The sequence below is a fragment of the Enoplosus armatus genome, chromosome 15 (genome assembly GCF_043641665.1).
Source record: "Enoplosus armatus isolate fEnoArm2 chromosome 15, fEnoArm2.hap1, whole genome shotgun sequence".
NCBI classification, from domain to species: Eukaryota; Metazoa; Chordata; class Actinopteri; order Centrarchiformes; family Enoplosidae; genus Enoplosus; species Enoplosus armatus.
The window spans coordinates 10,359,973-10,385,011 of record NC_092194.1 but is presented as its reverse complement, the minus strand read 5'-3'; the positions used below and the strand labels follow the sequence as shown (position 1 = coordinate 10,385,011).

At 42.7% G+C, this 25,039-nt stretch overlaps 2 protein-coding genes across 2 annotated transcripts; one reads left to right on the top strand and one right to left on the bottom strand.

Moving 5' to 3' along the window:
• Positions 1-37: 37 nt before the first annotated feature.
• btbd7 (BTB (POZ) domain containing 7) lies at positions 38-21,033 on the bottom strand. The gene is made up of 12 exons (XM_070920029.1): positions 20,960-21,033; positions 14,997-15,224; positions 12,533-13,246; positions 12,104-12,484; positions 6,648-6,856; positions 6,006-6,081; positions 5,416-5,576; positions 5,158-5,301; positions 4,500-4,689; positions 4,099-4,277; positions 3,487-3,891; positions 38-3,348 (listed from the first exon to the last, which is right to left on the bottom strand). The coding sequence occupies exons 2-12, from the start codon at positions 15,076-15,078 to the stop codon at positions 2,572-2,574; spliced, it is 3,318 nt and encodes a 1,105-aa protein (XP_070776130.1). The 5' UTR covers positions 15,079-15,224; positions 20,960-21,033; the 3' UTR covers positions 38-2,571.
• A 2,303-nt stretch (positions 21,034-23,336) lies between these two features.
• Positions 23,337-24,470, top strand: LOC139298044 (cytochrome c oxidase subunit 8A, mitochondrial-like). The gene is made up of 2 exons (XM_070920871.1): positions 23,337-23,477; positions 24,229-24,470. The coding sequence occupies exons 1-2, from the start codon at positions 23,361-23,363 to the stop codon at positions 24,334-24,336; spliced, it is 225 nt and encodes a 74-aa protein (XP_070776972.1). The 5' UTR covers positions 23,337-23,360; the 3' UTR covers positions 24,337-24,470.
• Positions 24,471-25,039: the final 569 nt, after the last annotated feature.

The window sequence follows — 25,039 nt, the reverse complement described above, 5'->3', positions numbered from 1 at the left end:
CGTTTGTAATTCACAAAACAACCCAACTGAGATCAAATGAATTCCGTAATATCAAACCAGTTTATTTTGAGGATGCCAAGTTGACCACTGTTATGCACCTTTTGAGGTGACAGTAGAAAAATAGATTCAGTGAAACTAAATGCAACTTAATACCAGTCTACAAACATGTTTTCTATGATACCATACAAGTACAATGTACCTGTTATAATTCAACACAAGCAATCACACATTTCAGATGGTTCAGTTTCAAAAGGTGCTAAATAACACTATGTACACAAAACGAGCTACATGAGATTTCAAAGGACTATTTGATGCAGGCTGGTAAGCTGGTAGAAAAGAGCTTGCATAGACATCAAAGTCACTTCTCCAATAAAAGCCCAGCCGCAGGCGGGGGAAGGCACTGACTTCTCTACAGCGAAGAGCAAAACAAGGGCTTTTATTCAATGGAACATTGTCCTGGAAAATAAAACAACTACCCAACATGAACATGGGGAGGAATCTGGAGTTTTGCATTTTTTCCCCATGAAGCAACCTAGATGGAAAAATGATTTTTCTGCTTGGCAACTTCATCACTGCTAAGCTGAGAGCTAATGTCTTCAGATCCTCTACATATTCCTGTTACTTTAAAAGTAAACGAAAATAGAGGAGAAAAAAACATCCCTACAAACATGGTAATCCACAGCACCTACAACATTGAACAAACTGCCCTAATGCGTAACATTTAAGAACAAAATAGATTCTGAGACACAATCTTTATGTTTTATACCACACATTCTTAGTGAGATTTCATGACAAAGACAAGTACACAGTGTTGTCCACTACAGTAAAAACACAAACCTTCAACAACCACTAAAATGTGATAGAAACCATTTAAAATTCATCAGAACATGTGGAACTCAATTCATTATATACAATTTCCATTGGAGATTTGAGCCAGCAATCGCCAACTTCTCTTCAATATAAGATTCCTTTTGTTTGAAATTCATTTGTTCCTTTTCCCTTCAGCTAACAAACAGGTGGCTCCTACAGTGCAACGATGCTCGTATGTGAGGTTGTGTGCCAGCTGTTGGCTGTGTTATGTGTGTACTTGCAGGGTTCTGGAGCTACAGCCGCTGTGGTTCTTTAACAGTATATCTAACAGTATCAACACTGGCTATGCAGGTCCATGATCTCCCATGAGGTGGCGAGATGGAGGCCTGATGTATATACATGGTTTTAGCATTTGGGTTCAGTGAAATCCCCCTCTACCACCCAGAAACACTGCAGTGAATGTGTCTATAGTGAACAGAACAGTCAAATAAGCAATTAACAGGGGTTGGGAAAGAATGACATCATACTTAATTGAAAAAAGGTAGCTAAAACTGAATATTCCAAGCACTGATTAAGGCTTTCGATTTGATTACTTGATGCTACTGGATTAAACAGAACAAGAGGGAGCTCTAGCACACGGACCACCGCACTCTGTGCCAAAGACTCTCTGATATGTACAAACAGACCTGACTAAAGATGGGAGTGTACAGTACTGAGATTGTCTAAACACCTGTGTGTATTAAAGTTATCCTCGCACACAGACACACGCACACACACCTGTTCCAGCTGAAAAGCCAACAAACCCCCAGCACTTGATCACTGTACGTCAGTTGCCATGGCACCCCTATATTTTCTACTGTATCTCAGTAATGAACCTGCCCGCGATCCTCCTGCCCCCCTCTCCCTCAAAACGGCAGGCTTATGCCTCTAAGCTAGACACTCAGAGGCTGTGATGGTTAAAGCCTGACACAATTATCAGACTGGGTTACAGGAGACTGACGAGCTCTGATGACCTACTTCCTGTCAGATCCAATTCCTGCTTTGTGTGACCAAGCCTTGGCCCATTACTCATCACTGCTGCAGAACCAGGGCCAGAAAGGGAAAACTAGTCAGGTGGGTTGCTACGGGCATGCTACAGGAAGAAATGGAAATATAAGTCATGGGAGGAAAAGAACACAGCCTGACGAATTTACATATGATTTTATCACAATATTCTCTGTCCCAGACTGGGTGCCATTGTTCGCTTGTGTAAATTAAGATTCCTATCCTGCCATCTCCCCATTCTGTGCTGAAAATAATCAAGAGAAGTAATGAATATAGTCTTTGTTAAACCATCAGTTCATAACTGAGCTACATCTAGTGTTGTGACCTCCTCGTGCAGGATTCACGCAGCATAGAGCTAACCTCTTTCTTTACAATCAAACTCAAGAGACCAATCCATCCCAGTAGAGCCTGAGTCATCCTCTAAACCAGCAGGACTAAGCAGGCTTGCAGAGATCAATTACAAACATCGACAATTAACCTAAATCTCTTACTCTTCCCATACTCTGACTGTGTGATGGATAGAACAGTGTGATAGAGGTAGGACAAAAGGACAGATCCTATAAATAGCAACCATCGACCACCCCTTTTCCCTGCTCCTCTCAAACACACACACGCATACATAAACGCAGGCACACATTTAGTGCTTTGCCATCCATTGTGATGGCCACTCATCACGCTTTCCCTTTTCTCAACTCAACCCCTTGTCCTCAACTGGGGTTAAAGTGCAGATTTCTTATAAGGGTAGTCAGGCTTGCTGGGTGACCTGCGGTCTCTGGCGATGTCCTCGCTGACACTGTTCCTGTGAGGCTGCTGGAGGGGCCCCAGGCCTGGTGATTCTCCAGCTAGAACCATCTCCTCCGGGGCATCTCTAGGCCCTGTGTGCCTCTCCTCATAGTTGTCCATGTTCCCACTGGGAGAGCGTAAATGACCTAAGCCATGAGTCAGGTCTGTCTCATTTGATCGCCCCCTTGAGATGTGTCCCATCCTAGGTTGGGCCCCAGAGGGGCTGGCAAGGACTCCATCATGCCTCTGAGAGGTCATACTGAGGACATCCAGACGTAGTGGGTCTGGGGCAGTCCGTCCCTGCAGGTGGCCCTGGGACTGAGAGTCAGAAATGTAGGGGGGTGGATAGGAGCTGGAGGGGGTGCAGCTGTGGCTGTAGAGGTCTGGTCCTGCAAAGGAGGGCAGAGGGTGAGCGGAGGTCGGGGTTGCAGGTCGGCAGGAGAAGTCATACAGGTCAGGGAACTCGGCTTGAGCCTCCAGCTTGGGTTCAGGAGCGTGTCTCTTGCAGGAGTGGCCATGTCCAGGACCGTGGCCATGGCTGAGGCGGGCAGAAGGGCAGGGCCCATGGGGCAGATGGTGGCCTGAGGGGCCCATTGGGCTGTGGGGGCCTTCCCGGTCCATCTCTGCCATGTGCTGCTCCCTCAGGGACATTACCGAGACACCCAGTGCAATGTCAGGCATGAACTCCCTCATAACAGGCTCCATGCCCATCTGCATCGAAAAACAGATACAAATGTGTGATGTTACCTGACAATTAGCTACTGATGATCCCAGTCACAAACCATGAAGCCACTTTTGAATAAACACAAATGTAGCATAACCACTGTTTGAAGTAACACGCACACTCACCGCTTGCCGGTCTGAAAGCAAAACCCGACCCATGGCCTGCGGGTTGGTGCAGTCCGGGGGCTGGGGCCTGGGAACAGAGGAGTAGTCTGAGCTGCCATGCTTGGCGGCTGCATGGCGCTGGATCAGGGTGCGGTTGCAGGGGTAGGAGAACGAACGGGTGGGGGTCGGCATGGGCACACGGGGTCGCCAGGCACCTTTGAGCTGAGCATGGCTGGGTGTGGCAGGGGGGTGATAAGGGGGAGGTGGAGGAGGTAGTGGAGGGTGGAAGCCCGCTACCCCTTCCAGCTCTGTGAACATGCTATCCATGGCTGGGCTGCTGTTTACCCGACACCGACCCACCTGGCGCAGAGCCAGAATTGGACTCTCATCTCCAAACCGTTCGTCAGGGAAGAACTTGTACGGGTTCTGAAAAAGCAAAAAAACAAAACAAAACAGAAGCTGAAGGAGCTATTTTAAAGTTTTTCTTTAGATTTCTCTGCCTGGGTTCAAAGTCTGCGTCTACAGCATTACTGAGGCCTGTCTGTCCTCAGCCTTACCATCCCTATTAGTATCCCAGCCTTAGCCATCTCATCCCCCTCTAACCCCCGGGGACAAACTCTGCTTTCTGCTAACCTGCAGTAGCTCAGTAGCTCCATCTGCCAGACCAAACTCCCTCAGCACTCGCAGCTGCAGCTCATAGCTGACGGTGGCTCCTTCACCACAGTTGAGGGCGTAAGCTCTCTGGACCTGCTCTGTGTGTCTCAGTTCCTGCAGCCTCCGGATCATCTCCTTTACCACCGCCAGCTGAGGCACTGAAAGATACACACAATACAAACACGTACATCGATGGATTTTTCCCTTTTTCACTTAATAACAGTCATTAATATTATAGCTTGATAATTTATTGATCAGAAAATTTGGCCACCTGAGGAGCTTAGAATCAGCTACAGAACAGCATCATGTTTAAGGGTACTTGAGCAGTTTGGAGCACCAGTTTCTGTTACCATTTGCTCATTCTTCAACAATTGTCTTACCTGGAATTTCATTGGCGACAACTGATGGAGCTGTGGTTGAGTTGCTTGCCATTTGCTGGTGGCTGATCATGTGACAGCACTGAGGCACAGCGTTGTTGACCATATAGAGTGTGTCCGGGACGTTGGACATGCGCACTAATCGCAAACGCACCAGGTCTGTCTGCTCCACCATCATTTCATCAAGCACAGACTAAGGACAGGTAGATGAGAGAGGGCAAGTTAGACCAGAACTTCTAAAAAATAAAATTCCTATGTGCCACTCAAGGACACTGAGAGGGTTTGCAAATTAGTTCCACTTGATTGACACTTCATCTAATAATGACTCTCTCTGGTCTAGGGATATGCTCATAAATATTCATGGCTCTGGGAAAGCCTGTAAGTTATTAGGAAAAGTGTTTAAATGGACATAAATTGAATTTCAGTCAAGATGATGGAGACAACTATTAAAAAATGGTGAGTATGCATAGCAACAACTGGGCATGGAATATTTTAGCATGTCTGGAGCTATGAACAGGTCCACAAATTTCCCCAAGGCTCTTTAGCCTGTCCCCTTCACAGAACCTCTACTCTCTTTGATGATAGCTATATGGGACACAAATAATCCACTGCTTCCTGCGTTGTCTGTAAGCTCCATTAATCAGAAATGAATGAGCCTTACCTTAGCCTCCTCCACGTAAGGAGAGAAGAGGCGAGGACGCACATAGATGCCAGCGTTCTTCTGTCGTAACCAGGCATTTGCTTTTCCCCCTTCAGCTGTGGGCAGCATGTCTGAAGGAGGGGTGCTTATCAAACCCCTTTTAAGCTGTAAACAGGGTGAAGAATGTGGATCAATGCTCAGTTTATGAAGGTCACAATGACTCAGGTGCACACACGTACGCACACAGCACCTGAGAAAAGGCAGACAAGGAGTACTGACCGCGTCAGCGAGGACGTCACTGTTGGAAGGTAAGATGTGCTCAGTTCGGATGAAGGGCAAGAGGGGAGACAGGATCTCCTTTAGCTCCTCCACATCCAGGTCTCTCCTTTTCACTCCCCTCTTGTTTACGCTGTGGGCTGTGCCACTCAACAGGTTGGGCTCTGCGTAAATGAGAACAGGAACAGCTATTAGCAGCTTTTTAATATAATGCATATAACCATGACTATTTATGTAACTATGATTATGCATTTAACGCTTTTAAGTCAACCTGCTGGCTATTTTTCACATTGTTCATGGAAGCTCAATTTAACAAATTATGGATAAATATTGCCTTGCCTGCTGTGTGGTTCAGCTTCTTAAAGCAGCTTACAATATGATGACCAATAACTTCAAACCCTACAGAAGACAACTGCTTACTAGGTCAGAGCACACAGTGACATGACCAGTCACTATGAGGCCACGTCTTGGGTAAAGTTTGGCTCCTTTTTGTAATGCTTTTAAGTGTATTTTGGAGGCTCTGGTAAGTGGGTAATTTCCTCAGAGCCATTAGGGGGCTGCTCAGAGGGTAATTATAGAGTGTATTATCTTACCCCTGTCTGCCATCCTCTTAATAAGCTGCTGCTCGCCCCACTTAACAACATACTTGAGAATGTCCTGTTCACTCGCCTGTGAATGAGACCAAGGTACAGAGAAAGAGAAAGAGAAAGAGAGAGAGAGAGAGAGAGAGAGAGAGAGATAGGACGGGGAGAAAGAACAACACAAAAGTATTATTAGGACAAGGTTAGATATTGTAGAGAACAAAACTGGGAAGCTGTTAAATGAGGATAAGGTGAAAATGCAATATGTTCCGGCTGTGCTCCAGCAAAGCTCAGGCCTGCTTGGTTTGTTTATGTAGTTGAATTACAACACTTCACCTCAACCATCTGGTCTGATGCCGGAATAGCTTGGCAGTGCAGATGACAGTGCAGCTTTGATTAGGTTCTGGGTTTGAAGGCATTTCGCTCCAGGGAGTGGTGTTACTGAACTCTGGAGTGTCAGTGTGTGTGTATAAGTGTATAGTGTGTGATAGTGCAGGAGACAGATATTGTGTTCATGCATCTGTGTGTGTGTGTGCGTGTGTTTACTGTATTTGTCACCAAGCAATCATTGTGAACAAATCAGGCACCCATTACTTACCCATTGTGAGATGTCATAGAGAGTGACAAGAGACAGGTGATGTTCCGTTTCCTTACCTGTAGATAGTCAGACTGAATTGCGCTGAGAAGATGCTCCTTGCTAAGCTCGTAGAGAACATCTGAGGAGACAACCTGACTGAACTCCTCGCAGAGGAAGTGCATGGCCTGCCTGTGGACCCATTTGGAGCCATATGGCTGGGAGCTCCACTTCAGGATGGGGACAAGCGAGTCTAGAGACAGGCTTTCCACAACAATGTCCTCACAGCCTGGGCGAATCAATGAGACAGACAAGCAATTTACACCTTGATAGTCAATCGAGTCTCTTTATGGACACAAATGTATCATTTTCAAGTACAGATATTAAAGCCAGCAATATATTACTTACAGCTAATAGAAAACTAAAACTGAAAAAACAATTATTATTTAGAATACAAGAGGTAATTCTGCAGCCACTGCCAGACCATCAGTAGTTTTGACTCGTATTCACTGACCCAGGGAGTCTCCCTCTAGTTGCCCCCACATCCTCCTTGCTGCGTTTCCTAAATCAGAGCACATACCAGAACAGCAGGCAGTGGTTTAACTCTGTAACACACCAACCCACAGAAATGCCTTTGATACCTTGATGTGTTTCAGTCTCAAGCTGCCTCCTCTTAACCGTGATGAGTAAACACAGCAGCCTGAGGAAATGTGCTGCCGATGCAAGAGCACACACACTTTGCAAATGTGTACACACTTGTGTGCATAATTCCAAAATGCATTAAAAAGCCACGGAAGGCTTAGGGAATTATGTACCTGCTGCTTTAGCCATTTAAAAGAAAGAGCAAGTTTTGAAAATTCAGCCTGTACTGGCACTCAAACTCACACTTATTCTAAGAGGGATCCATTCTGGCAGAATTAAACCCCCTAACATCCACTCAGATTAACATATGATTAGCTAGGTCAAGCTATCTATGCCAAACCGCAACATGCCAGATTGCCAGTGGCTCTTATTCTCAGCCTTTCTCTGATCAATAACGTTTAATACAAAACGGACATCCATGGAGATAAAGCCAGACTGACTGACGTCCAGCTGCTCTGATCTGAAACACAAGCTTGCCAACTTCCTCATTCCAGGTCATCCTGTCCATCAGCTCATGGTTGGGTCAGTAGCAACCCTCCCCTGGGAAACTCTTATCTTAAACTAGAAGATCTAAGCTGCCCTTCCGCCCTCAAACCACACTTTGAACATATACTCAGGGAAACTGGACACCAGACTTAAGAGTGATGGCTCTAGTGATCCTTTTGCTTTTGAATCCGACGCTTCATATCCGTCCAAACACAACTCACACATTTTTAAAGATGAACACATCGGGGCTGCCATGGCAGCAACTGGATCAAAAGGCACAAGGCCAGAGAGGATGGAGGACTTTCGTTGATGGCCTATGTTCCTTAAAGGATACAAAGGCCTAAGTAAGTAAGTGAAGTAATACACGCATATAAGCAATAATGTACATGCACATACACATACATGGACAAGCACACTTATGATGCCTTTTGGGGTGTCTTTTGTTGTTACAGCAAATTACAGAAATGCAAAGCAGACACCCGCAGTGTTTTAAACGAAGGGTGGAAATCCTGCATCGTTAAGAAGACAGATGAAGTTGAAATGTGGACCCAGGCACTTTGCCTTTTTTATCTGCTATAAACAGACTTGAAGAGGGAATGGTTCCCAACATCTGTGCCTCCTCCACTCGTCCCCGTGCTGTCTGTCTTCTAGAAAGTGCTTTTGCTCACGTCAGTCTTTCACCTTTGCATCTTTCTCACACAGACATACATGCACAAGGCAGACAATACCCCACTTGGGACCAGTGGCACAGGAAAGCAAACAGCTCTGCGCTTGCCCATTACAATTCACAGCGACAGCCAGTCTTTTAAAGCGCAGCACTTTTATTATGAGCTGGAGATTAGAATCAGCATTATATCTAATACTAACCCGCCTCCTCTTCTCTCCACGGGTGGTACACCACATTCACTGGAGCTTAGCTGACTGACAAGAATATCAACACAACAGCAGGAACAGCAACAGCCAGCTCTACACTACACTAAGTTTGGAGGACGTATGCATTTTGTCTTGCTCTTATTATTTGGAGCTCCGTGTTTATGAAGCACACAGTCTCCAAAGCTTAAAACATCAACGCTACTCAATGTATGTACTCATGTAAATCATGTCTGATGATCACTCAAGGACCAGGACTTCAGTCAACACACTCACACAAGATGGGACACAGAAAACACTGGTCAGTCAGGGAGAATGGAGGAAGAGGAGGTACTACAGTACTACACAGGCTGAAACCACACTGACTGGCTATTATCTCTGCAGTGCACTTGAAAAATTAATAAGGCTTTTAATATTGGTTGCTATTTGAGTGAGATGGAGTCATAAAGGGATGCACATCTTGAGAATTAATAAGGGCGAACGGCAGAGAGCTCAACTGCTCCACAAAAACCTCCATGGGCCAAAACCACAGCCAGAGGATAGCAGTCGAGGAGCACACGAGGGGGAAGACAATGTGACAGATGAGAGGGCTATCTCCATATGAAACCCCTGACATAAGCCTCTCTGCTGCCTCCTGATGAGACGTGGCAGCTACTGAACTCTCCAGTGATGGGATGGACTCAACAAATTTCTCATTTCATAATCAACTCACAGATGCCAGCATGATTTAACACTTTGGAGTATGCAAGATTTTTTAAATTAAATGTGAAAAGGGGCCTAAAAGAGGGATCTCTAAAAGGGTAATCATAGGAAAATTGCAAAATAGACAAAGGGAGAGGGACTTGGATAAAAGGACGCAGGGTCAACCTCAACCATCTCACCACATTCCATATTGAGGTTTCATGGGAACTGATTAGAGCAGTGCAGCACAGTGAGAGAGGGAGGAGAGGGGATAAAAATACCCTCAAGTAGGGGCTTGCTGAGAGGGGGGATGGGAAGGAAGAGGAGGTGATGGTGTGTGGGATGACACTATTTTGCCTGCTCGTCGGCTTAAGCTGCCAGAGTGACCCTGAGAGCGACTCTAGAGCTGGAGGGTGGGAGGTGGTGTCTAACCAGCTGTGTGTATTGTGTTAGTGAACAGTACTATTCAGATCACTGCACAGGTCTTAAAAAGGTGATGGATTCTTGGCCCTTCAGTCAATACAGTCGATTCAGCAGCTGCCCACAACTAATCCTGTGCTTTGGAAAGATATTATACAAGCATGTTTACTATTATAGAGTGCACTGCGTCCCAGAAATGTCTCATGTTGTTCGTATAGCTTCCCCTTTGGACAGCATTTTGTTGTTGTTTTCAAGCTTAAATAGTCAAACATCCACATAGCATGATGTGCTAAATTTGTATGAATATTGCAGTGCGAATTTGCACAAAATACTTTGTAATGGCTGCAATATTTGCTTATTGATGAATCTATATATTTGTAGTAATTTCAAACCAAGTTTCATAAATCCATGTTTTAGCACAGCATAGACCGATGCTAAACACCACGGAGTATGTTGTGTGTCTGCAGCTGCTTCAACGTAAAAGCCTTTCAGCCACAGAGAATTTGGTGAAAGCAAGGCACAGAGCAAGGAGGTGTCACTAATAGAGGGCTTTTACTGTAGAACAGCTTCACTGAAGTGTTTTGAGTTGCAACAACCTCAATCTTGGAACCCATCGGCTATCGTCTGATGATAATTTAACTTCTGGGGGAAATGGGGCTTCCAGCGTAGCCAGCAGATATCCGAATAAGGAATAACGGATAACGGATATCCGGACCAAGACTTCCTCTTTCGTGCGCTAGTCATTGTTACCAGTTTGATTAGCAATCCCGGAACCCATCGGCTATTGTCTGACAATTTCTAGGATTCCGAGATTGATAAAATGCTAAATTGTTGTCAAAAGATAGCCAGTGGGTTACGAGATTGCATTTCGGCCCATGCATTTCGCCTCTTTTGCTCTTCACACGGACTGTTTACCTGCATGCAACCAAAGCCCGCTCAAACGTGATCGGTCAATACTACTCAGACTACAAGCGGGAACCAGGACGCTTCCGATACCAAAATCTTGTCCCTTGCCTATAGATTCTGCATTCACCAGCAGATATCTGTTTATAGAGATTATAACAAACTATATTGAGTGCATTTTGAATATGCTGAATGTCATTGTAACTGTAACTGTTTTAAGCTGGAAATAATACTGTTATGATTTCATTACAGATCATTAGGCAGTGAAATTGTATGATTAAAATAATTTAATGCATCTCATATCACCATTTCAATATTTGACAAACTAATTCCCATCATTGTGGCTCTATGAAAGATAAGATGGTTATAGGATATGATAACAGTGTTGAGTCATACAACCTCTCTGGATCCACACAGTCATGACAGCCAGACCAAATGCAATACTTTTTGTGTGCATTTGAAATAGACTGCTTCAAGTATTGCATATTGCAAAGGTTATTCTGATTGAAGAGGAGCTTTGAAAGAGGTGAGAGTGACAAAGTGACTAGCTCATGTCAAACCACGGCTGTAATTTTTGGCATGTCACTGGAGTCATTCTGAAACAGTGGCAAGAGTCAAAAAGACAGTCATCCGAGTAAAGATGTAAATGGCCAGTGACGAAGTAGACCACCAGTGATGAGTTGTTGACAGAAGCTCAGATGTGCTGCATGTATCAGACAGTAAGCTGTCGGCCCCTGGAGACACAGACAAACCCTCCAGCCTATATCAATCTGTTACTGGCAGCCGCAGCTCTAACACTCAGCACAGTCTGCCAAGCTGTTTAACACTAGCCCGGTCTGCACAACCATATTGAACATATGCCAACATATGCACAATGTAGTCTTAAGGAAAGGGCGGAATATTTAGACAATGAGTGTGAGATGCATATGAATGTGTGGAGAGAGAGGTTAAATTAATTCACTAAATATCCAGCCAGTAATGAAAAAATCCATCTCATATTATTGAATCCACAGAAACCGACACTATAATTATGACAGTCTAGTCTATTTAACTACATTATCACAGTTGGTATTTAGTTTAAAAGAATTTGTCCAAGCTGAGACGTTAGTCATTGGACACATTATTAAGGAATGAAACAAAACTAAATTGTGAGGGAGACTATGCTCAAAAGCAGAACTGGAAATTAAACAACACTTGAAACATTATGAATCTCTAGAGAGACCTAGAGATTGACATTTACTCATATCACAATTTCAAATAAATGTCTATAATAAAAGTTATCTTTAACTGTAATATAACAGGACAAACATATCATGAGCCAATATGAGAGAGGAAATACATGTACTGATGTATAAAAAAATATTATCATATTTATGATTAAAGGTCAATCTGATAATATGTCATATAGATTTACGGTCACATTGCCCAGCTATGCTCACACATTAAGTATGGACAACATGGCTGCAATCAAAAGATTTCACATACTATTGATTTGTGTGTATGTGCATTGTAAATGTTAGTGATTATGACTTACCTTGAGCCAGCATACTGAACTCCAAGAACAGAGCGATGTGGTACAGCTCCATGGCCTCCTCGGTACGTGTGCTGGCTCCACGGCCCCCAGACACCAGGGCTTGCACTTCGCCGAGGCTGCCTGCTGAGGGGCTGCCCCGTAGCACCAGCCCAAGCTCCACCACATCTGTGTACATGCAGTGGAGAATAACTTGCACATATTTCCGTGGGATGATGGACTCATCCAGAACTATGCGGGTGGGTGTCTGCAATGTGCGCTCTGTCATTTCTTCTCCTGTGCGAATGCGCCTCTGCAAAAGGTTCCTAAAGAAAGGAGAACGTGCTGAGAGGATAGCTTTATGAGCTCTAAGGTCCTCATCTGGGGTTCCGGGGCACCCATTGCCTCCGGATACCCCTGTTGGTGCTGCAGCCACAGCCCCTCGCTCATTACAGCTCTCTATCATCTCAGAGTCTGAGGAGAAGCTGAGGAGAGCGTCGTAGTAACACATGTAGTCAAACAAGCCCTTCATATCAGCCTCCAGGGAGTTGGGTGTACCAAACTCCTCACTGAGTTGCACCAGTACATCAACGTTCTGCAGCCTGGTATCCTCTGCTCCGCCCACCCCAAACTCCCCAGTGTACAGATAGTGAAGTAGGGCAGAGAACATGGGCACATCAATGCCGGCTGTCTCAATGTCCATGAGAACCTCTGCTCCATAGCCAGGGGATGAGGACAGCAGAGTCTTGAAAAAGGGGCAGCGAGCAGCCAGGATTGCCCGGTGAGCTGGGAAGCAAGTACCTTGGAAGATGAGGTCCACATCAGTGCAGTACTTGTGCTGGTAGAGGGCAGCCAGATTCCGCTGCAAGCTGGGTGCCTCGGCACGTGCCAGGCTGGCCTGGAAGCTCAGCTCCTTGAGGGCTGCTGTGCCCTCATATTCCTCCACAAGGGCGTTTGTGTCACGGACATCCCACCCTGACAAAAGCTCCCGCATCTGCCGCGCATGATCTGCTGAGCGGCTGGACTTCCTCCTTTTGATGAACCTTCTTTTGAGGGTCGCCAGGCCAAGGCTCTTCTTCTTCCTGTCTGTGGGCCGCTCATGGCCGTGTTCCAGGCTGTAGAGCTTAGACTCCCAGCCATATCCCTGCTGGGAGTAGGATGACGTCCCTGGAATGAAAACACAATGCAGGTTAGCTTCTTTTTTAGCTTCTCTAATTGCAGTTTGTGTTTAAACAAACAAATATCTTAAATCCTGGATGTCAAATCAAGAAACTTTATTAAATAACTATGACATGAAACAAGTTTTTCCAGGATATTTCCTCAAAAATGGTGTTCTGGTGAGACATTTGTTGCCTAACCCAACACCAGTTCACTCTTGAGGCCAGACTGCTTGAAACACAATCTGGTTCTAGCACCCCTGTGGTGTGGCCAGCTCAGTCAGGCCAAGCACACACTACCCTGACCCTGCTACCAAAGCATTTGGATCTAGTTCAACAGCAGAAAAAACAGACAGACAGAGTCCTTTATTTTGTTTTGTTTTAAACCAAACTAAGAACCAATTAGTTCATAGAAGACTTTATATTGCTTTGTACTTCTCGATGAACTTCAGTCCATTCGCATAGTTGGGCCCAATCAATTACACTAAATAGCAGTTGTCGTTGGCTTGAGAGACAGGACTCGTACGTCAGAGGAAGCTCTGCCAAGGAGATCCTCTCTGCCTGCCCTTCTCTCAGCATCCATCAGTGTGACCCAAATAGTAATCATTGTAACACTATGAATCATCTGTGGCCCATGCCAGCTCGACCAAACAACTACAGAGCTCAGAGTAAACCTCAGAGGTCTCAGGGGCTACAGAGATAATTTGGCTCCTTTAACAATACTTTCACTTGTAACAAGAAGTCTACAAAAAACCCAGAAAGTAAGTAAAGTCATTTTGAAAGTGAAATGAACTGTTTTTTGTTAAGAACAGATTTATTCACATTCATCTCAGAAGCAGTTCTCCAAACCCTCTGGCACTGAGGGCTGCAGGGAAAGATTTAAGGACCATAAACCAGAAAGACTCCAAAGGTTGATAATTTAAGTACATCAATAATTTATAACTTAAGAGTATCAAATAAGTCTCCTAACATCTAAGCCTAACATCAGCCTACAATAGAGTCATCTCGAACCAACCAATCAAAATTGCTGCTTAAATATAAGCAATACAGAGTTACCTCATATGTATACACTCACATAAACTAATACAGCCTATATGTCTAATGACTGTTTTTCAGTGCATGTAGGTACAAACTAACAGATGGGACAGAAACATGCTAGGTATAATACAGCAAGACAGACTAACAAGCAGCCTATAGCTGGTCACAGGGACAAAAATCATGACACCAGATTAGCTCCTATCCTGTCTGATAGCCTTATCATAATCACATCACACCACAAGCACAAAGTAACAACAAAGCTAAGAAGAGCAAGACTGTAAGGCTACTACATTTTCTTTTGGTAGAAGTTACTTTTAAACTCTCATAGCAAATACTTAATGTGATTTTGGTTAACCGCCCACATTGGACCCAAGCTTCTTCGCATATCTGCCTCTCATGATACTTCATAAAATCCATATGGCAGAGAAAAGTAGATGCATTGCTTTTTAATGCATTTGTGTCAATTGTATGAGTCAACAGCCCAGTTAAAGAGCTCTCCTGTGAGGAAATATTCACCTCTTGCACCATTAGTTGTCATGGAAGCAGGTTAATCTAATCTAAAGTGTGAGTTTGGCCATGCTAGACCCCCATTGCAGTGGTACATTGTGCTAAAATGGGTTCAGTTCCACAGTTCACAAAAAGTCAGTTTCTCACTCTCTTCTGAACTGAAGTGTTAAAACTTTATTCAACATTCTTAATTAAACCACAGATAAAATACATACCTATAAAGGTCTGCTGTGCCTGTGCATTTCCCCCTATGCGTGGGGAGCATGAGTGTGGATAGCTGGATCCATTGGCACCCATCCTCACTTCTCTTCACTTGCTATTTGGGGGTCCCCCCTCTTGCTGAGTCATTCTGCTCAGACAACGTATTCCTGTCAATCCTCAGTCGTGGGTCCGGCACGGATCCTCTGAAGCGTCCTCAGAGCCCCGGGCCCAGCCTGCCATGCCTGGAGGAAGGAAGATGAAAGAGGAGAGAAAGAACAGTAAGAGAGACGTTTAATTCAAAGAGTGAATGCTGTTTTAAATGGTCGCTGACTAACATCTCACAGAGATTACAACTTGATGAGTTTAGACGGTTTGGACTCTGTCAAAGATAATGAATGGCCAGGGGCGTTGATGTTAAGGAAGCTGAACAGAGGGACATCTATTACTATCTGTCACTGTTTCAGCCACATTGATTTCAGTGCAATCATGAATCATTGCTGCCTTGGCAATTTTACAGGCCTGAAATTTGTGCTAAAAATTGTGTTGAGAAGGTTTTTTTACAGTGACATATCTTCATCAGAGGAGCGTGCATGTTCAGGCTTCTATGTATTATCTTCAGTGGTGACTGGAGACTTCCTCTGCTCGGCCCTCAGGAAACACAGGCTGGCAGTCAACAACAAATCTAATGCAGATGTACGGTGATCTTCAGAGGGAGGCACAACCCACTCTGCCTTTGCCCATCTTGTCGACTTTAGTAGTCTACACATTCGTAGGCTAATGAATAATTTGGATGTTTTTCAAGTTCCGTGTGTATACATCTATGCCGTGTATAATTATAATTTATGCAATTTTAGTGACAATTCATTGACAAAGGTCATATCAATTAGAGCCAAGCAGCTTAATATGACATTCTCATTTAATTACTATTGAAGTATCTCCAAGTCTTCTTCAAACTTTAGATGTCTATTCAGTTCATGCCAGTACAGTCAGACTAAGCACTGTATCACGGCTGTGATGCCTTGTAGTTGTTCAGTGACTCTTTTCAGAGCTTAACAGCAGTGTTGATGGGAAATGTCATGTTCTGTGACATACAAATTTGACTACAGTCAGAGATTTTGCCACGCCATTAACACAGTGGTTGCTTTCCCTTTAATACTTCTGGTAGTGTTAGGCCACTCTGGGCGATGTTGCAATGAACAGGACAGCTTTATCGCAATATTGGATTTTTGCATCAATGGTCCAAGATTTGATTTGTCAGGTGTAATTGGATAAGCCAGATACAGACATTCCCATCTAGATATTTCGTCCATTAACAATTCCTTTCCATTCCAACCATTCCATAAACACATTTTAACAGTTAGAAACAGTAGGAAAAGCACAGGTGTAAATACATTTAATCGATTAATGAATTAATAGTAGCTGCTTCAATTCTAGGGTCCTGGTATTGTGCATGCTGGTTCACTGTCACACTGTCATGGCTTACTGGGACACTTGAATATAACAGAGCTATTGTTAATGTTGTTAGTAGCACCTGTACTTTTCCTATCATGACAAGTCAAAATGTCTTTGGTGAAAAATGCCTTTAGAGTCTCCAGAAAATGCACTCTACGCACACATATGTCGATACTGTGACATAAAAGTACATATACCGTGACAAAGGATTTTTATCAGTATCACACACCCCGAATGTGATAGCAATTCCACAGGACAAGAGATTAGATTATTTACGTGGTAGTTAATTTATATGGTTCGGTCAAACAAATATAAGCAACTTTTCCCTCAGTCTATTCTATTATTTTCCAAACCAGAGAGTCCACTTCTCAATTTTACATGGTACTTACATCTTGGGTAACTTTGCATACATGTGGCCTTTTATAAACCTTATGAAGAGACTTGGAAAAGTAATACTCATTGCTCTGGACCTTTAAATAACTCAATGTGAAAACAGTCATGTGTATATATACAAATTTCATCTCTCTTCTATGTGAGACCGGACGGAGTGTGATCCGTTTTATCTCAGCCTGCTAGTTTTTCCTGCCTACCATACTAATAAATCATTGTGTCTGCCCCTGTAGAGCAGCACTCCACAGCCTCCCAAGGGTTCAATGGAAAACCACAGCCTCTTACTCCACACACACAAATACTTACCAAGCAGTCACAGTGGAGCACTCCAATAAAAATGTTGGTTGATCTTTATTTCATTAGGCTGCTTTAAATAAACCCCATCTTCATAGGGAATTCATTTGGACAAAATTAGAAATTGAATTTGAATATGTAGGAGAGAGGAAGCCCTTGAGATATATACTGTCTTGTTTACAAAAAAAGGTGTGGGGGGTGGGGGGTCCTCAAAGGAGCACAGCAGAGGCAGAATAAAACAAAGCAACCAAGACATCAATTGAACAATACGCTGACTCCCAGCAAGGCAGACTCACAGCTTTAACTCATTCAAATGAGTGAACCAAATTTAACTTCAGCTGCAGTGCAGAATTCTAAAAGCATAATTTAGGACAGCTATTTCCTTGAGACCTGACTCACACTGTTCAATAAGAAGCATCTCTGCCATAATCTCTCTGATGTCGAACATTAAGACACTTCTCCGCAGTTTAGACTGAAACAGTGTGCTGCTCTGTTGTGCTCAGACTGGGAGCAGAGGAGGGCAGCGCCACAGACGGGGGAAGGCAGACGCCGGCCGAGCTGGACTATACGTCCCTAATGAGAGGTGACAGGAGACACTCCCTGCCCCCACCTATCTCGCTCTAAACACACACACACACACACACACACACACACACACACACACACACAGAGACAACATATGCACCCTTTCAAACTGCTCACCATGCCTCAGTCATTTGGATCATTTTATTTTATTTAAATTAGCCTCTTGTGGAGGTTTAAAAGACAGAACCCCAGCCTCCCACAGAACATTACCATACAAAAATGCTTGGCACAAGAACAGGACCGATGCATTATTCAAATGACAGTCAAGGCACTTTATCAATCATTTATGTGGATTTCCTCATCATGGTGAGAGAAAAGGGAAGCGGTAGGTATCTGGGTTTCCTTTCCTATCAGCAACCCTGAATTTCAGCAGCATGTTCTTATTATTTCAATGCAGGTTTTTACAGGTCGTCCCACTTAACGAAAGCTCTACTAACGAAACACACACAGCATTCAACATTTTAAATCAAAGTGACAGGAGCAATGAAGCTTCCACGGCATGACAAGACTTCAACAATCAAAAGCGATGTGAAGAAGTGCTTGGGCAGTGCAGCAGATGATTGAGATGTTTCTATTTCTTGCTTTCTGGTAATTGTATAACAGTTTATGAATATAAACACACAGATTGCGACACAGATTGCTGCACACAAGTGCTGTGTTCTCCATTGGTCCCACTGTGAATCCTATGAATGAAATGATGAAATCACCACCTTTTGATAGTAATCTTTGTTAGGCTTAATAACACAGGCCCTAATCTTCTGAAGAGGATCAATCACTGTGCCAGTATCACAGTCAGGTCTGAATTAAAGGGAAGCAACAGTAGAAACAATGAAATACATCCCCAAACACTTTCTTGTCCAAAAGTGCTCTATAAGTTTCGAAGTTCCCAAATACACAGCTCTTCAATATCATTTGTTCAACAGGGAATTTTTATCAGTCCATTGCTGGCATGTTATTATCTCATGAAGTCCTGTCACACTGATCCCAGAAGTAACATAGATAAATTACTTTCTTGACTCACATACAAAGAAACGAAAGATTTGGTCCAATTAAAATAAAAGATACAATCACATTTGTCAACTAATCCCTTGTTATAATTGCAGTTTATAATACGTTTAGGAGGATATGACTTAAAAAAGGTTTTGCTGTTACAAAAGCTGTTAAATGACCTGTGGGGAGAGTTTGTGAGTTTTTTGCCACATACTGCTTCAGACAGTAATTATGGACTCCTTGGATATTTGATACAATCAGAGGTGCTCTAAAAGGGTCATAATAAGCAATGCAGCAGTGAGCAGAAACCAGAACTTTCTAACAAAGTGATTGATCCATGGTACTGATGTGTCTACACACATCCCACAGCAAAATGCGCAAGGGGCATATGGACCACAGGTGGAAAGAAAACGGAATAATTACTCCCTCTAAAATAATAATGATGTCATATTTTGTCTGAAATGATAGCTGGAGAGACAAAATTCAGTGGCAGAGCAGGCTGCTTACCTCTGCAGTGTTTTTGCCAATCAGGTCAATCAGTATAACAGTTAATCAGGCCATTCGACTGATTACAGACTCTGCCAGGAGAGCTACAGGAAACTACAGGAATCAGAACCGGCTAGAAACAGCAACACACTGAAATGACAGAGACAGATAGGAAACAAAAGTCCCCACAATGATGACTCATGGTGGGCAGCCTCTGGATTAGCCTGTGTCAACCAACAATATGAACCGTAGGGCTGCATATTTGGCATTTCGCGGACTATGTTGTCAGCTGATTACAATTTCTTTGCTCTGGAGGCCACACTACACAAACAAAAAGGTGGATATCTCACATAATATTTCATCAGCATCAACACATTCTTTTCTTTTAGACCTTTGGGTGAAAACATGGTGATACCTCAAGTGACAAAGAATGAATGCATGAATTACATGCTCTGGATCAGCTTGCAAAACAACACTGAACAGGGTAATCTCTTCAATAAAGAAATGTTAAGTGTGCACACACTAACGTCTACACAAACTCAACCTGGCAGTCAATCTCCAGGGAATGAATGGCAGCCCAGGAAACAATAAGTGCTTATTTTAAGTGAGTTGTCAATGCTCCTTGTTGAGTTCTCCATCCAACTGGCCAGGGTAAACAGCATTCAGGCCAAAGTCCGGCTCATTCAGTTACTATGTAGCAAGTACTTGCAAGCTCACGGCCTTTCATGCCAGTCATGGACTTCTGAGCATGTAACTCCAATAATTACATGTCATTATATGGCCCTAGAGCACTGACACAAATACTTAACCTGGTAAAATGACAAACCTAAAGGCAGAAGAATACACCTTTTCCAAATAACAAAACAGAAAGACACTCAAAGGTTCCCTTTCACAGGCAGAGTGTACAAAATGCTGAGTCTAACGGGAATTTCAGTGAGATTACCTCAGGATTATCACAGTGTGCATATGGCCCCTCACCACTTAAATAGATGGTGACATCCACACATATCATTTAGATTGTTAGAGAAACATCAATACAAAATAAAAAGAATATTTGGGTAGGTTAGGCAGACAATAATAGACTGAGCAAGACAGGATACCTACACATTTCAAAAATGATATCTGCAAAACAATTACTGACCTCTAAATTTACACTGGATACTATTTGACTACTGGAAAAGATTATATGACTTGAATACGCCAATCCACAAGTAGGCTATAGATTGCAATAGATGACAGGCCACAGTGTTGCCATAGTACAACCTATCAACAACTATCTGACACAGAGGAAATAAACAGCAACATGTAGGTTGATCCCCGAAGTGAAAATGCACTTTCATCCCCAACTTTGCCATCGATCCAGCCTCACAAAAACGAAATATGTGTTCCCTTCTGTAACCCGTGCATGAAGAAATCAATTATTTGCAACGGCTTTGTTAGCCTTACGTTAACGCGGAGCTATTGTTGCTCTTTGGGGCTACTGGTGGGCTATCACTGCTCAGCGGAAGCCTTGGTTAAAAGTGCTTGTAAGCGGAAAAAAAACAAGTGGGTTGTTTGTCTCAGCTGATAAAAATGGGAAGTAAGTTAGTGCCCAAATATTTCCCGACAGCCTAGGAAAAAGACTCATATTCACCACAACCCTGTAATTAGTAGCATATCCTACGAGGCTAGGGTTAGCTATCTCTGCTGTGTCGCTTTGACTTTAACCCTCGGAAACAGCAATTTACTTCGAGTAGGATGCGATGCAACTGTTGAAAAGCGAGCGTTCAAAGATATTTACCAGAAAGTGGAGAGCTTCGTGGGCATTATTTTTCTTGGTATCACCTCGTAGTTCAAGCAGTACTCCGACCCAAGTTGTCCCTGGCAGAGAGAAAAAATGCAGCTCAACACCTTCTTTTTCCAACTCTGCTCATTACGCACGGCTCGACGTCAACGTCCACATTTGATCCTTAATATGCTATAATTTCCACTTGCATCGACTTTCCGGCGAATTTCCAGCATTTACTTCGACTAAAAACTAAATCCAAACCGTTTTTATTCTCGGTTCGGTTCTGTATCTCCCCATAGTGGCACAACGCCTTGTTGGGTGGTTGTTATGGCCTATCCCAACGAAACCCGTTTCAAGCTAGCCAGAATAAGAAATAGCGCTTCCGGTTATAACCTTCAAAATAAAGCCTTGGGCTATTTATTTATTTGTACAATTAAGCATATGTCCGATGAAAGCCGTTTCAAGCACGTGTTCGATATACTACCTTGAAAAATCTATTCGACAAAGATCTATTGGAAAATCCTAGAAATACCTGTCATATTGGATAAGGTAAGCATGCCTTGCGCCTTATATTTGGGAGTAAAATAGCCTTGTTTCCTGCATTTTTGTGAGATTGACAGGTTCTCAATGCTGCATGCCGACTGGTTAAGAGGCCCGTCAGTACTCAAAGCAGTTTGTGCAATAACACATTTGCGAGCGTCCTCTAGTGGTTTGTTTGTGACAGCGGGGAATATGTGGCTACGCACATGTCAAGATATTTTATCAACCTTCCTTTACGTTTCCCCTTTGATGAAAATGTCAGTGATTTTGTAGAGGGCTAAGTATACAGTTGGAGTACGCACGGTAGTGAACCATTATGGTGGAAAGTTAAGAGGGCTATAGCTTAAAAGAAAGACACATCATTCCCCAATAAACTTCATATATTTTCATAAAAAAACTTTTATCTCTCATCTGGTCTGTCTACTACATGATGTTATCTATACCACTAATTTAGGCCCTGATGTATGTTATGTATGTTAAAGTTTAAAACCAATCAAATCTATGTACCCTATGCAGACGGAAGAGCCCACTCAACTGGTTGAATATTAGTAATGTAATATGATATGAGAGTTTCGCGATGAAGCTACACAATAAATTGTAACGGAGGTAATTATGTTAAAAGTTATTTTATTAGTAAAGGCTTTAGGGCTAAAAATGTGGTTGCTCCTCATCTGATTGAAGTTCTTTTGGTTTCCTGTTGAGGGCGACACAATACATCTAATGTAGGTCGACACCTCTCTGGCATACACGGTATAGTATAGCCCTTATTTTTAATCATAATCTATGGACTCCAGGGTCATTTTTGCAGTTTAGCTATAAAAAATATGATAAATACCCGAATTTTATGCATTCAAAAGCCCCTGTGACTTTTCATAATAACATAAAAGTGGAATGACCCTGAATAAGTAACTAGAAAAAAACAACTGAATGTGACTCATACCAGACCAAGCCATAAATGTTGTTTATGCTCATGTGCTCTTACATCACAAGCTACTTGACTTTTTAAGCTTTTCATTTTGGTGTTTTTCCGATAGTGATCAGGCTCGTTGCTAACTACCTAAAAAATATTCTTTATCAGGAATACATGGCATCATTTCTTTCCCAGAACAATTCAATTCTGTTTTTCTAATCATTTCCCTCACAAGTCTGCAGCCATGTCTAGTAAATCAGTTGAAACCTTGCATCTTGCAGGTTTGGCATTTTATTCTACAATACACAAAATATTAACACACAAGGTTATTTATTTATTTATCTTTATGTGCAAAAGTTTATGCACAAACCTGATTTAAAAATGCAAGATAGCCTACTGATAATAACTCTGTTTTGTGCCATGACTCAATATCACATTTGTAGAAAGGTTAGAATCTGCACTCTTGGCAGATTTTGCCCACTTGTTTCTTCATGATATGAGTGATGAGTCATTCATACAGACAATGAAAGCTGAAGTAAATATTCTTATATTTACATTATACTCTATTTGCCTCTCAAGTGTAGTGGAGTAGAAGGATAATGTATTTTTTACTCCACTACATTTATTTGAAAGCTTTAGTTACTAGTTACTTTGCAGATTCATATTATTTATACAAAATATAATCAACAAATAAATCCTAATGTTTTATTATCGATTAAACTAGCCAGTAGAATATTCAGTGAATTCTAACCTGCAGTTTCACATACGTGACCAGATTTCTTATCCTGATGAGAACTTGGTCAGTATGTTTACATGAGGGCCTTTGGCCCATGGAAGTAACTCCTCCCAGATGGGAATTAGATGAAAGTAGTGACTATCTGTTAGTATCTCACAGGATATGAGGAGATATTTCCCCAGAAACATTTCCGTACAGTAGAGGAGAGTGACTGTGTGAGCAGAACGATGTTCTCTGTCCTAAGGAGACCCACACTGACCCGGTCCAGGTTGATGAAAGCCATTCAGCAAAATCACAGGTCAACTATCTACAGCAAGCCACCAAAGGAAAGGATCAGGCCAGTGGTAGGACTGAATATCTTTGTTAGTAGTTGTTTAGTAGAAGTTGAATGGACATACATCCCAGGTTGTTTGACTATATCAAAATGTGCTACAGCAGCACAGACTAGTAATGTTTTTACCTGTGCTAAACTACAATTGATCATATTTTAAAGACCATGTTGGCACACAAATAATACAAACAAAGTGCAACAAAGTCAGTCTTGGGGAGTCAGTATCTGTGATACTTCACTGTTTTGCCCCTAATGCGAGGAATTCAAGCGAACTGTGTTTCCTAGCCTGCAGAGTGGGAGAGATGTTTTATTCATTTCTTATCCATAAGTCAGTGTGAAGCTCTGGCCTCTGTAAAGGGATCCCATGATGGAACTGCAACATAGCGGCCGGTGTTTATGCCACTATAAATCTGTTGATCTGTCCTCAGGGACATGCACAGGGGCCGTTGCAAAGCCTGTCTCGGGTTAGGAATATCAAAGTGCAGAGGGACACAGGGAATATCATGGTAGGTGGATATAAATGGGGGCTGCTGTTATATCATCTGATGAGTCACTGAGATCAGGACCCTCTGTTGTGGACACAGGTGTTAAATCCTCACCATCCAACCTGTAGCTGATGACAGGAGAGGTTTGGGAGCTATAATAATGTGCCTTAAAATGTCCACTAAATATCAACTTTTGTGCAGTTGTTTAATTCTATTCCAAAGAACATAATGTATTTTAATTTAGAATTTATGTTTATATTCTCATGAACTTCCTTACAGCAGTCTGCCACTGCCATGGCCATGTTTGCTGTGACTCTCTTGGGTCCGGCTGGATGGATAATGCATCACATCCCAGACTACCGGCAGAGATCAACCCCACAACCCTGACCCCTGCAAGAACTCTGCATTCAGGAAGACATGCACTGTTATTATTGCATCTTTCCAATGTGTAAAATGTTTTGAAGGGAAGTAAAACGTGATGATGAAACAGTTTCCCAGAATAAAGACTATCTGCTGTGGTATGTTGGGACATGGGATATATATATATATATATATATATATATATATATATAATTTGTTGATAGAGCTGCCTTTGCCTCAGCACACTTTGAGGAATAATAATATAAACAGTAGTAACAAGCACAAGGGTCATTTCAGGTGCTGACTGCAGCGACAGGATGTTGCTCCCAATCAGCTGGAGATGAGATGGAAATACTCCAACAGTTCTTGGCACAAACTATAATGGGAAGGGTCTGTGAGTGCTTCAGAGCCTGAAGTCTGTTTATCTTTTAGTAACTTGCACTTTGCTCCTAGAAAAGGATGCAGAGCCTAATTTTAAAAATGCTGCATTTATCACAGGCTTTAAGGGGGGTATTTAAGTACATATATAGATTTTAAAAAGTTAATTTAATGAGGCCTTCAGGTGATGATGGAGATTAATATTAGTAGAATTGCAGAATTACAGTATTAACTGCTTGTTACCACAATCAGGAAATATTGCAAATCACAACATGTATAATATATGCAAAAATGTAAATAATATATGTATATACATTTATAGATGTAGCCTATATAATAAACATGAAAACAA

Coding starts and splice junctions, on each gene's coding strand:
- btbd7 (XM_070920029.1), bottom strand. CDS start 15,078: ATGGGTGCCAATGGATCCAGCTATCCACACTCATGCTCCCCACGCATA. Junction 6,082..6,647: donor TTCAGTCTGACTATCTACAG/GTAAGGAAACGG, acceptor TCTCATTCACAG/GCGAGTGAACAGGACATTCT. Junction 3,892..4,098: donor GAGCTACTGAGCTACTGCAG/GTTAGCAGAAAG, acceptor TTGCTTTTTCAG/AACCCGTACAAGTTCTTCCC.
- LOC139298044 (XM_070920871.1), top strand. CDS start 23,361: ATGTTCTCTGTCCTAAGGAGACCCACACTGACCCGGTCCAGGTTGATG. Junction 23,478..24,228: donor AGGAAAGGATCAGGCCAGTG/GTAGGACTGAAT, acceptor ACTTCCTTACAG/CAGTCTGCCACTGCCATGGC.